The sequence below is a fragment of the Ambystoma mexicanum genome, chromosome 6q (genome assembly GCF_040938575.1).
Source record: "Ambystoma mexicanum isolate Mex_15411 chromosome 6q, UKY_AmexF1_1, whole genome shotgun sequence".
Lineage (NCBI taxonomy): Eukaryota > Metazoa > Chordata > Amphibia > Caudata > Ambystomatidae > Ambystoma > Ambystoma mexicanum.
In genome coordinates this window covers 1,640,698,663-1,640,711,772 of record NC_090937.1, presented here as the reverse complement: position 1 = coordinate 1,640,711,772, position 13,110 = coordinate 1,640,698,663, and the positions used below count along the sequence as shown (strand labels likewise).

The 13,110-nt window shown below is 45.4% G+C and overlaps 1 protein-coding gene across 1 annotated transcript in view; it reads left to right on the top strand.

The window, feature by feature from the left end:
• The window catches only part of LOC138515407 (zinc finger protein 585A-like), an 84,225-nt gene extending 75,981 nt beyond the window's left edge, over positions 1-8,244 (top strand). Inside the window, exon 5 of the mRNA XM_069630259.1 lies at positions 6,633-8,244. Coding sequence (XP_069486360.1) covers positions 6,633-7,859 — 1,227 coding nt within the window. The 3' untranslated portion in view covers positions 7,860-8,244. The remainder of the gene's footprint in view (positions 1-6,632) is intronic.
• Positions 8,245-13,110: the final 4,866 nt, after the last annotated feature.

The window sequence follows — 13,110 nt, the reverse complement described above, 5'->3', positions numbered from 1 at the left end:
CCACGCACATTCGTAAGACTTTGACATCCGAAAGTGGTCCGAGCCCGACAGAAGGAGACACGAAGTATAGTAAGCTTTGAGAAGGGAGCCACCTTGAAAGTTTGTGTTGAACTTTATCAAGAGAGGTCTGAGCCCGACAGGGGTACCTACGAGAACTTTGTGGTGAAAGATCTGAGCGTGACAGAGGGGACGTTTTTGTTGAAACATTATTTTTAAATGTCAGAGAAAGTGACTTTATCGTGGAAGGCCAGGCTGGCCTCGATCCATGGTTTTGAACTGTGTATTGTGTTGGAAGCCACGGTAGAGTGTGTCATCCTGCCTACAGAGACCGACCTTGCTTCATGAAGTTTAATGTAGGGAGGAGAACTTGTTCAACCACATTATCATTTGAACACATCCTTTTGCATACTTTTCTCCTTTACATACTTTTTTGTACAAGAGATAGGGCAGGCATTAGGTTCTGTTAGCATAAGCCATTTTGTTTTGACGGTCTGAACTAGGACTGCGTTATTTATTATTTGATGATCGAGACTATGCCCATCCTAGTTATGGGGCAAAATAGGAGTTTCTCCAGCCCCAACAATTTCAATAAAGGTTTTACAAATTGTACCCATTGTGTCAGTATCATACTTGTGATACCATGCCTTCCCTACAGTTACTTCCCTAAAACTGGGCCCAGATTATTTGCAATCCAGATTGGAGTATGGGCCTAAGGCTTATATAGAAATGGTCTCCCCACCGCTAGAGTGATCTCTGTACCTTCGGTTTAGATTGGGCATTTAACCCATATCCGCTTTTACTCTAACATGGAGACCAGATGCTTCTGTGAGATGCCCCTTGTGTGGCCTTTTTAATGAAACACTGGTGCATTTTAGGAAAAACAGGATGACTCTGGATTGTTGCACTAGCCTGAATAGTCATGATTTAAATGATCATACATTTCATTAGCAAGATAAATGTTTGTAGAATTGGTTGACTGCAATTTTGTTCTGTATGATTCAACACTAATAGGTTAGTAAGTTTGGTTGACTGCAATTTTATTCTGTATGATTCAACAGTTCAGCCCTTCAGCCAACACGTGTTTCGACAATATGTGTTTTTCATGGCTTGTTGATATAATTTCGGGGTCGTTTTCAGTGACTAATAACGTTCTCCCGATTGAAGTAGCTCTCCTGAACATCCATGAAGTCCTGCTCTCTAACCTTGATTCTAATCTCACCTCTGTCCTCATCCTACTTGATCTCTCCTCTGCATTTGACATGGTTAACCATGCCATCCTGGTCAACCAGCTCAGTGATAATCTGGGTATCACTGATCAGGCTCTGGCCTGGTTAACTTCGTTCCTCTCTGGCCGACCCTCTAAGGTCCAACTAGGGTCCTTCCTCTCCTTGCTCTCTACACCTGCGGTGTTCCCCAGGGCTTTAACCTTTCTATCTGGTTGTTAAACCAATACCTAGCACCTCTCGCCCACCTAATTGCTGCATTCTGCGCCAACTTCCAGTGCTATGCGGATGACACCCAGCTCGCCTTCAGGCTCCCTACAGCTGCCTCTTCTCCTTCTCTCATCCTGGATTGTCTCTCTGCAATCCAAGAGTGTTGTGCCGCCAATGATCTCTGCCTGAATGCCAGCAAGACAGAGATCCTTCTCATTGGCACACCTGCACTCCTCTTTCCCCTCACTCTCTGGCCGGCCTCCCTTCGCCCTCCTACTGCTCCCACCTGCGAGGCTATGAACCTAGGGGTTGTCTTCGACTCCACACTCTCCTTCTCTCCCCACATGTCCAATGTCTCTAAAAAGTCCTACCAGCTGCACCTCCTCAGAGGTATTCTCCCCCTCCTCTCCATCCCACAAAAGCTCACTTTTTCTAGAGCTCTGGTCTCTCTAGGCTTGACTACTGTAACAGTGGGCCTCATTACGGGTTTGGCGGTAGCCGTGCCCCTATTAAGGCCATGGCTACCACTAAACTCGCTACCGGCCCCAACACCCACGAATGGGCCATTACCGGTCCATTATGAGATAATTGGGCCGGTAATTGCCCATTCGCGGGTGCGGGTATGGCCGTCCTCCCGATCCCCATTCTGCCCCATAGGGCAGAATAGGGGTCGGGAGCATGGTTGCACCGACACCGTTCATAACGGTGCCAGTGCAATCACGAGTTCTGCTCGCGGGTGCCGGTCTGCACGCCTGATCAGACCACGCGTGCAGTCTGGCACCGGCAAGCAGAACTCGTAATGTGGCGGAGAGGTAACAACGGCACTGGTAGCACTACCAGCGCTGTTGTTGCCTTTCCGCCACATTCATAATGAGGCCCAGTATCTTTTTAAATCTGCCTGCCTCTACTCTCTGTCCTCTGCAACTCAACCAGAACAGGACTGCAAGACTTGTTCTTGCCCTCAAGACTATGGATCGTATCTCTCCAGCACTGAAATCCCGCCATTGGCTCCCAGTGACTGATAGGATCAAATTCAAGACCCTTTGCATTGTCCACAAGGCCTTCTGGGGCCTGGAACCAAAATATCTCCTGCTTTCTCTTCTGAAATATCTTCCTACTGGAGCCCTTCGCTCCTCCACCTCCAACTCCTTGAGGGTCAGGCGCTTTTCCAAGGAACGAGCTAGGGCAGATCTCTCTCTTCGGCAGGCGACTCCCTTTGGAACAGCTTCCCTGCCTCTCTGAAACTTGAGAAGAACCATGTCCGGTTCCGGAAGCAGCTCAAGACTTTCCTCTTTGCTTCTGACTTCTCTCTTCCTCTTCCCTGCTGATCTACTGTCCGATACTGCACTGGTTACTTGGCTACCCTCTGAACCACAGGGCCAGATCCCTGCCCTCCCAGCTGCAAACCTGCACTGCCTCCTGGCAACCCTGCACTTGGGGCAGTATATGTAACCCTACAGTACCCCTACCTGCACTATCTAACACTTTCTTTTTTGCACTTAACCTTGCACTGCCACCTGTTGGCCGCACTTCTTGTTTCTTGATGTTTAGATCCTATGTCCTGCACTTGCTCCTCCTCCCCCTTCCTTTGGCATTTTTACCCTTTCCTCTCCCCTGCACTTGCGCAATCTCAATGTCACTGGGCCTAGTAAGATCGCTGTCTTGTTCCCCTCCCTTGCCTTGTCGCGCTTTGAAACACTTGTGTATGGGCGTGGTATAAATAAAATATATCATATATATGGAGCCCTGAGGCTTATTTGCACAATTCAATTAGAGTATTCAATGGCACAGTGGGCCTCATTACAACTTTGACGGTCCGGAAACAACAGTACCGGAAAGCTTACTAGTAACGTTGTATCCGGACCAGCAAAGTACAAGTCTGCCTGCCGGAGCTGATGTGCCCAACAGGTTGGGCCCTGCCGGGCACAGCGGCCACGGTAGGCAGACAGTCACGGAAGCACCGGCAATAGTGCAGGTGCTTCCGTGGTCCCCATTCCCATGGGGGAGGCGAGGCATCCTTCAATTTCTCTTGGCTACTTCAATCGTGAGAACGCTATTAACCACTGAAAACGATCTCGAAATTATATCAACAAGCCTTGACAAAGACATATTGTCGAAACACGTGTTGACTGAAGGGTTGAACTGTTGAATCATACAGAACAAAATTGCAGTCAACCAATTCTACAAACCTTTATCTTGCTAACGAAACGTTTGATCATTTAAATCATGTATATTTAGGCTAGCGCAACAATCCAGAGTCACACTGTTTTTCCTTAGTTTCCGCTTGAGGTTAGGAGTGGAGCCTCTAGGCTAGCCTTGAGGTTAGGAGTAGATATTCTATGATAGCCTTGAGGTTAGGAGTAGGTCCTCTAGGATAGCCTTGAGGTTAGGAGTAGATCCTCTAGGCTCTGGCTGTGCAGCAAGCCCCATTCCACGTTAGGACATCAAGCACACAGAGTCGGATCTACTCACTTCACTTTAACTGGTACATTTTATGTTGACATGCGAAAAACGCTTCGTTTGAGGTGCCTATATTTGCGCCAAATATTTATCGATAAGGGAATTTATCAAGCTGCTCTTGCGTTGAAGTCTTTAAGTCACTGTTTAGCTCCACATGTCACTTATGCAACTGCATGCTATATTCAAAGAGCTTGGTGGCAGAGCAACAAGCCCTTCAATTACGATAAGGCGGAAACCAGGACTATGCGATATATTTGACTTAAGTTGCCTTATTTTTATGTCACTTTGAAGTATTGTATATTTTAAAGTTTTTAGATACTGGGCCTCATTCCGAGATTGGAGGTAGCCATGGTGCTAATAGCGCCATGGCTGCCTCCAATAACGGTACCGAGTCCGCCCTCATTCAATGGGGACTTACCGGTCTAGTCGGACCTTTGCGGGACCGCTAAGTCCCCATTGAAAATACCATTCCCCATTCCCATTTGAGCCCCCATTGGGCTCAATGAGAATGGGGAAGGTGCAAATAACGGTACTGCAATTTGCGGTACCGTTATTTGCTCCCTGGACCCTTTGCGGCTCCCGCTAAGGCCGTCCGGTAAAACCAGGCGGCCTTAGCGGGACCCGCAAAGGGACCTCGGAATAGGGCACAAAGGGATTACCGGCACCGGTGTCCTTACCGGTGCCCAGTATCCCTTTGCGCCCAACTCGTAATGAGGCCCACTGTGATTTCTGGAAATTATTGATTTTAGCAAGGTTTCTTAATTGTATACAAATTTGATTATTTTATAATGTGTAACTATTGTAATGGAATTGTATTGTCTTATGAACTTTCATGGCTTTTTTAGGCGAAATAAAGTATTTTGCCTAACTGCCTATTGCTTATTTTACTCCTCTATAGCCTCCCCTGTTTTGTCTTGTGGCGCCTGAAAACACTACTTGTTGTATAGGTTTCTTACAAATATTCAATAAATAAAATAAAAAATTAAAATACCAGAATTCTCGTAGGCTTGTATATTGTGTCGCACAATGAATAACCTAGGACTGACAGACTAACAGACAGGGGGACAGAATGGGGCCTGAACATCCTGGGCTGAATATGCATACTATTCACACGTACATAAATCATATTCCAAGATCGATGCATATGGGACAAAAACAACAGTGTTTTTAATCAGTAAATGGTGGCAATCCCTTCTTGGATATTAACAATGCTGGGGCTGCATTCCCATTGGCTACTGGAGATGTCATGAAAGTAATCCTTGCTCACAGTAGAGAGGGTACAGGGCTTGCTGAGATGCAACGTATGGGGCAATTATCCGAATCCACAGAAAAGGGGTGTGGATCGGGTTATGGGAAACTGGCAAGTAACACCTACTCAACAATAAAACAGAGTGTGCCCCCCCCCCTCCTGAATATTACGCAGTGGGATTTTGAAAAGGGCAACACAAGTGGTATCCCTTTGGCCAATTAACTTCAGTACATGGCAGTAGGGCACATGTATAAGCAATTACAAAGGCAAATTGGACGATGTTGGGGAGTTTGGAGGTCTCCCGTAAACTTTGTCTTATTGACAAAAATTGCATTCCATCTGTCTCTGTGTTTGGGGCAATATACATTTGCCTAAATGTAATGAAGTCATCCGTGATTACTAAATACACAGGTCAAACATGTGTCCGATTTGTGACAAACTTCTTACCTAGCGCTGAAAACCTTCCTTTATCGTTTGTATATGGAAATGTGGAGCTTTCAAGCTAGTTTAGTCAATTCTGAAGAAATTAATTAGTAGAATGTATATGCACGGCCTTGATGCTTAAAATGTTTGTTTGCCGGGTCTGTGATTTATGTTTCATGCTCTTGATACTAAAATGGTCTTAATAAAAATGAATCCCGCTATTCCTGCTGCATATGGCCTCTATCACCTTATAATGTATCATTGAGAACCACTAATCTGCCACCTATTAGGGGGCCTGTCCCCAATAGAGGGCTCATCAAAGTCTTGTAAGTTACTACGCGAGATAACAATCACGTCACTATTACTGAGAACCAGTCATCTGTTACATGTGAGGCCTAAGATTATGAACGTGTTGAAACTAATAATGTGCATCTCCTTTCATTTTAACAGGTGATTGACGCCCCAGAAATGCAACAACAGTGATCGTTAGATTCTCTGGACTTATGAAGAGAAAAGCTTCAGTGTTAAGAATATTTGCAAACATCTTAGAAGTATGCACATTTGGGCTCCAGTTGTCTCTTCAGAGTATTCAGGAACTGAGATTGAGAAGCCTGTTGGATACATGGTGGCTTCCGTCCATGCAACCCCTTTGTGATAACATCCAGTAACCAAGCTTGGTCTTTCTGTCAATCCTGGGGCAGTGGGATATCTGGCATTGAAATGGCAATGTTTGATGTGGAGTTTGAGAAGCATTTTTGTTTTAGCTCTTACTCTGGATAGAAGATATGTGAATGTTATTTTATACACATTCTGAATGTAAAGGTAGTTTCTTTAAAGCATTTTGTGAAACACTTGTAAATGTCAATGGACAAAGCGTATCCTTTCGATGAATATTTTAAAAGCTTCGATCAGAGGAAAAATCGTCTTTGTCACCAGAAATGATCTTCGCACGGGAAAGCTAATTTGTGCTCTGAATTTGGGAAAAGATTCAGTGGAACGTGTCCTCTTATTAAGCACCTGACACAATAAACTGACGAAAAACCTTACACATGCACAATTGATACAAGTGGCTGCCCCAAAAAATGCAAACAGGTGAGAAACCTCATCTGTGCACTGACTGTGGGAAAGGGTTTGCTAAGAAAGGACATCTTGTTAGCCACCACAGAACACATACAGGTGAGAAACCTCATGTCTGCACTGAATGTGGGAAACAGTTTGCTCAGAAGGGAGTTCTTACTATCCACCAGAGAACACATACAGGTGAGAAACCTCATGTGTGCACTGACTGTGGGAAAGGGTTTTCTAAGAAAGGACATCTTGTTCTCCACAGCAGAACACATACAGGTGAGAAACCTCATGTCTGCACTGAATGTGGGAAACGGTTTGCTCAGAAGGGAGTTCTTACTATCCACCAGAGAACACATACAGGTGAGAAACCTCATGTGTGCACTGACTGTGGGAAAGGGTTTGCTAAGAAAGGACATCTTATTAGCCACGAAAGAAGACATACAGGTGAGAAACCTCATGTATGTGTTGAATGTGGGAAAGGGTTTGCTCAGAAGGGACAACTTACTAGCCACCTGAGAACACATACAGGTGAGAAACCTCATGTGTGCACTGAATGTGGGAAAGGGTTTGCTGTGAAGCATCATCTTACTGGCCACCTGAGATCGCATACAGGTGAAAAACCTCATGTGTGTACTGAATGTGGGAAAGGGTTTGCTCAGAAGGGATCTCTTACTAGCCACCTCAGAACACATACAGGTGGGAAACCTCATGAGTGCAGTGAATGTGGGAAAGGGTTTGCTGAGAAGGGGCCACTTACTATCCACCAGAGAACACATAGAGGTGAGAAACCTCATGTGTGCACTGAATGTGGGAAAGGGTTTGCTGAGAAGGGAAAGCTTACCATCCACCAGAGAACACATACAGGTGAGAAACCTCATGTGTGCACTGAATGTGGGAAAGGGTTTGCTTGGATGGGACATCTTATTCACCACCAGAGAACACATACAGGTGAGAAACCTCATGTGTGCACTGAATGTGGGAAAGGGTTTGCTGAGAAGGGAAAGCTTACCATCCACCAGAGAACACATACAGGTGAGAAACCTCATGTGTGCACTGAATGTGGGAAAGGGTTTTCTCAGAAGGCAAACCTTACTAGCCACCAGAGAACGCATACAGGTGAGAAACCTCATGTCTGCACTGGATGTGGTAATGGGTTTGCTCAGAAGCGACATCGTATTAGCCACCAGAGAACGCATACAGGTGAGAAACCTCATGTGTTCACTTGATGTGGGAAAGGGTTTGCTCGGAATGGACCACTTACTAGCCACCAGAGAACACATACAAGTGAGAAACCTCATATGTGCACTTGATGTGGGAAAGGGTTTGCTCAGAAGGGGCAACTTAAGAGCCACAAGAGAACACAAACAGGTGAGACACCTCATGTATGCGTTAACTGTGCACATTTGGAAATAAAATGGGGCCTTTCTGTCTGAAATGAATTGTGGTGTAATGATATCATTGCCGTTATGTCTGAATTCCTAGAAGGAATAGTGGATATAAATGATTCCAAAATTAAATTGATCATGGATAAGCTGACATGTCGAATTTAAACCTTGCCCACGTGAGTTCATAAATTGAATGAAATACTGATTAAAAGAATATTGAGCTCCAGCCAAATGTCCCTGTGTTATATTGAAGATATATTCTTAGTTGTATCTCCATTTGTATGTTAAATCTATTTCTTTTTTCTGACTTTACTCTGGAGTAAACTGCTTCCTGGAGTAGAGGTAATTCATTTGTTTTAAGTAGTGGGTTGACGTCTCGATTTCACTTTTATGTTGAAATGAATGTGATTTTCACCTTCTTAAAGTTCCTTCTCTTATGTTTGTAATTCCCTGAAATGTCCTTGATGTTACACCACTCTGACCACAGCAGGACTAATTGTGGACCCACAAACAACAATCCTTCTCATGTCACACACCAACAACTGGAACTTGATCCCGGTATTGGCTAGGAATGCCCCCACAGTTTGCCAATTCTGCAAATCTGAGAAAACCTTGCTGACCAAGGACTAATCCCATGAGAAGCACCTACCGATGCAAAGAACTCAACTAACAGTACTGCGCTGTTGTTAAAAGATGCCTGCCCAAATGCTGGCTACAAGAACTCTGTGTCGCCCTCTGCTTCTCTCAAGCTTGGTCTACGCTTTAAACAATAAAATAAAAAAGCTCCAAGGCAGGTAGCAAAAAATATAAATTGAATTACATGTCAAGGTTTTAAATATTACAATTATACTTAAAAAAGAGCTTAAGAGCTTAAAACTTAAACTTAAAAACTTAAAAGAGCTGACCTCAATTACACCTGATTTACGGAATGGTGTCCTTGCTCACTTCTGGTCAAACTGATGAGACTGTTGAGAACTTTACTGTTTTATATTGTTTTACATAAAATGCAGACATTGATGGTCTGGCATCTTATACAAGTTATGACTCTCTTCCATTGACCAACTCCTAATTTTAGTTGGTTGGTTCTGTAATCTCAGGGATACCGCCGGACTCGGAATGGTACCAGCCCATATACCCGCAATGCTTTGTCACAAGGTCATGTTGAGAAGGGAGCAAGCCCATCCCACCCCACTAGGTGCTTTAAGGTGAGACAAGCCCCATTGAAAGAACTATAATAGACCGGGGGGGCGTCCTAGAGGTCCCAGCACAATCATAATATTGCATGTAATTTAGACATTCAGACATAGTGTACATATATAAGCGAATGCCATTTTGCAGATATAATTAGCCATAGCCAAAGCATAGGGCTGGCCATGCAGTATTTAAGGTGATAGGCACAGGCCACTAGCCTGAATGGGAAATCTGGATAGGCCCAAGCGCTGATGAGAGAGACCCATGCCATCGACTTTCACAGAAACCCGTCTTTGCTTGAAGGTTATTGCCAATATGTTTGTTTTACAAAGAAATGCCCTGCAAAGCCACGAGACAGAGCTGGGCACCGTGGTGTATGTGTTATCACAAATAGGCTGAAGCAGGCCTCCAACCCCCACCCAGCTAACTGCAAGTTATAGCACCTACAACTGCCCTAGTCCTGAGACCTCTGAATTCCAAGATACCAGTTGACCCCAGACCACCGACCATAAACCAATCAACCATAAAGATCTGAGAGTATGGTCGCCCCACCTTTATATCATTTTGAAATGGTTTGTAGTGCGAGCTACAGGGAGGGATACATTATAGTTCAAAAGCGAGGGTGGAAGCCTTGGGAGCTGATGACGCGATCGGGAATGAGTGAAGTATGTGTGGGTCGGTTTAACCTCGAGACTACTCCTGTGCCAGTCCGCAAGCCTACCAGGTGCACTGTATAATGATAGAGTAGCATTGTTCACAAATGTAGCTAATTGCTCCTTCGGCCTTGGTTCCTTGGAGATGATGAGCCCAGCAAAACCCACGTGACAATGTGTCTCCTTATAAGATTCTGCTTGTACACATTTTGGCAGAACGTTCCGTGGCAGCTGAGTTCTTTGCTGAGGCATCTATTTTTGTAGAAATAAATACTTGCTCCACTTGCAAGAGAATTTTGGGCCTTTTTCCCTAGCTGGTTTTATTTTTTCTGGTGTGAGCGTTTAGGAGAATGCCTTCATTTGTATACCCGACGTGATCCCAGTGTGCCCCATGCCTGCAGAGGCTTCCAGGCCACTTCTCTGGACGAGCCGCACCCACCTCCATGACCAGTCCCAAAAAATGCTTATTCTCCACAGGTTTTACAGGAGCCGTCTTTGCCGAATTTCTGTCTGCTTTTGGAGCGTTGTGTTCCGAGGAGAGTGCAGGCTCATATTATTGGGACCCCATGATGGAGGAGTTCGGATGAACACACACATATGAGTATATCCTAGCAAGTGATAACAAGTAGGTGACGGGTATATGGGAAAGTGCGAAGGTTGTGAGCACGCTGAAATTGAGGTTGTTGGTGTGGCGTGGATGTGGTTTTGTTTATTTTTTAGTATTATTAATTTTTTAAGGAGAATATTGAGGAGAAAGGAAAACAGAATGTTGGGGAGCCTTCCCGAGTGAGGGTAGAAGGTGGTACCACTTATATTGTGTAACAGAGGAAAAAGGTAACAAGTAGGAGCCCTGCATAATTAGTGGGCTCAGGAATATTAGCTGGTCTTATTTTAGCTTGTTATTTTAGCTTGTTTTGTTTGTGTTTTTATTGAGTAGGGTGGAGGTCCGAGGAGGGGCGGTGTGTAAGTAGTAGTGTGTTTTGAGTATGCGGAGTGTGAGGGTGGGTGTGTGGGAAGGAAAAGGGGTGGTATTTTGATGGGAGGAGGGGATGACGGACTGACTTTTTTGACTGGCAGCAGCAGCGTGTGCGGTGCGCTAGCAAAGACGTTAGGGCAGTAAGGTGCAAAGACCATTATAATGGGAAGAGAAACACCCATCTAATATATGTATAAGGCCCTGCCACTATATCGTGACAGAATCGAGAAGTATCACAAGCAATGGGTGGTAGAAACAATAGGGGTGGATGATATTTATGACAGCCAAATATAAGGGGAAACAGTTGCAAAAGAGGAGCACAATATTAGAACTCTGGAAAATGTTCCAAGATACAGAAGATTCTGAGGATGGAGGAGCGCAAAATGATAGCTGAGGCGACTGTCCAGGAAAGGAGGGTGGGGCACCAGTGGAACATGGGGGACTATATCCATTGACAGCTCACCCTGCAGTAGGTTATACTAACCCGACTTATGTGTCTACCACGGTGACAGCCTCACCACCCCCATATGTATCCCCTCCGGATGTCCCAGAGCATGCTGATATCAATAAAAGAGACATAGAAGTTGCATTGGCACTGGCACGAACAGAACTGACCAGGTTGCAGGCAGCACAGAGTAAATTAAAGACCAACAAGCGAGCAGAGCAAGGACTAGATGGGTGGAAAACAGGAGACTTTTTGTTCAGAATAGATAGCACAGCCATAAAGAATGTGCATATAGAGAAGGAAGGAGGAGGGGTTAGTGGATGGACAGCTTCGGCTACGAGAATTTAAGATCTCGCAGGGAGGGAGAGGAAGACCGGTGGAGTACAATTGATGAGTTTGAGGATGATGAGGAACAGGAGGCCGAGCAAGCGCCTGAACATACTCCCCGGGTGGAGAGTTTGTGGGATGGTAGGTTAAGGAGCAGGATTGGCCGGATGGCAGTAGCAAAGAAAAAAGGAAGTGGAAAAAGGATTGAGAGGGGTAGGGCAAAGATGCAGATGCCCCTTATACCTAAAGGACCCGGCAGGCCGCAGTTTGTGCCATAGGCGCAGATGGATAAAAATAATTTGATAAAGGTGCTCCCGCCCCTCACAGCGGGAGCGGGTAAGTGCATTTATGGATTCAAAAAGCAGACAGCCGGGGTACCCCTGGTGGTCGGTGACATGAAAAACGTATTGGTAGTGTCTATTGGTGACCAGGCTGGGTATGTCTGGGTAAAAGCAGGATATCCAGGAGCGAATTTGGGGAATGATGCACACGATGGAGCATTGTTTAACAACATTCAGGCACAGATATGGGACACGCTGCGGTGAGCGTTCCCTGACAAACCTGACCTACAATCAATAATGCATTGTACTATGGGCAATGATGAAGAACCCTCTAAGTTTATTCTTAAAGTTCAGAAGATGTGGAGAGCGGAGACGGGTGACTTGTGGAACCGGTCAATACCCTTTTTCTATTTCGGTTTAAAAAGGACCTACCAAAAGAGGTGCAAAAAGCATTAGTCAAAATCATGGGCATCGAGGCTAATGGGTGGGCCGAAATGCAGAGCATAATAATACACCATTGTAAGAGAATAAAAGAGCATGACAGGGAAACAGCCCAGAGGCGGCAAGCAGAGGAAGCAAAATAGTACAAAACAAATTAGCTAAAATTGTCATAGAGGCAGCAGTGTCCATGCCAGTGCAGATAGAGATGGCAGGAAAAGTTTAGTTCGCAAATACTAGAATAGCTGCCATTTGGTCAGGAGGAGGGCAAGGACAGTGGGGCAGGGGTCCACAGTACTCTGGCCCACAGTGGCAACAAGGAGGACAGCAGAGAGGAAGAGGTGGGTTCTGAGGAGCAGGGGAGTTTTCTTTGGAGGAATGGGGCCCAGAGGGTGAGGTTTGGAACCTTCACAATGTTGGAACTGTGGGAAGTGGGGACATTTTTCAAGAGATTGTAGGAGCAGGCCAGGGATGGGGTATAACTATGCCCCATCACCCCAGGTACCCCCAAAAGGGCAGATGCCCAGAATGGCCTCTACATCCTATGAGATACATTAGGCCTATATCCAGTTACCCCCACAGATACCTGGTCCACCCCTTTTAATTTCCCAGGACAAACACATATCCTGCAGGCCCTGCTTCAGGAAATGTTCATCTGGGTTGGGCCAGGGTTGTGATCAGGGGGGCCCACATTCCATTGGGTGTGGGTCTAGGAGTACCCTAAACAAAGTGCTGGTGCTGATCCATATTTCCCAGATCCATGATCCAGTAAAACATGTCT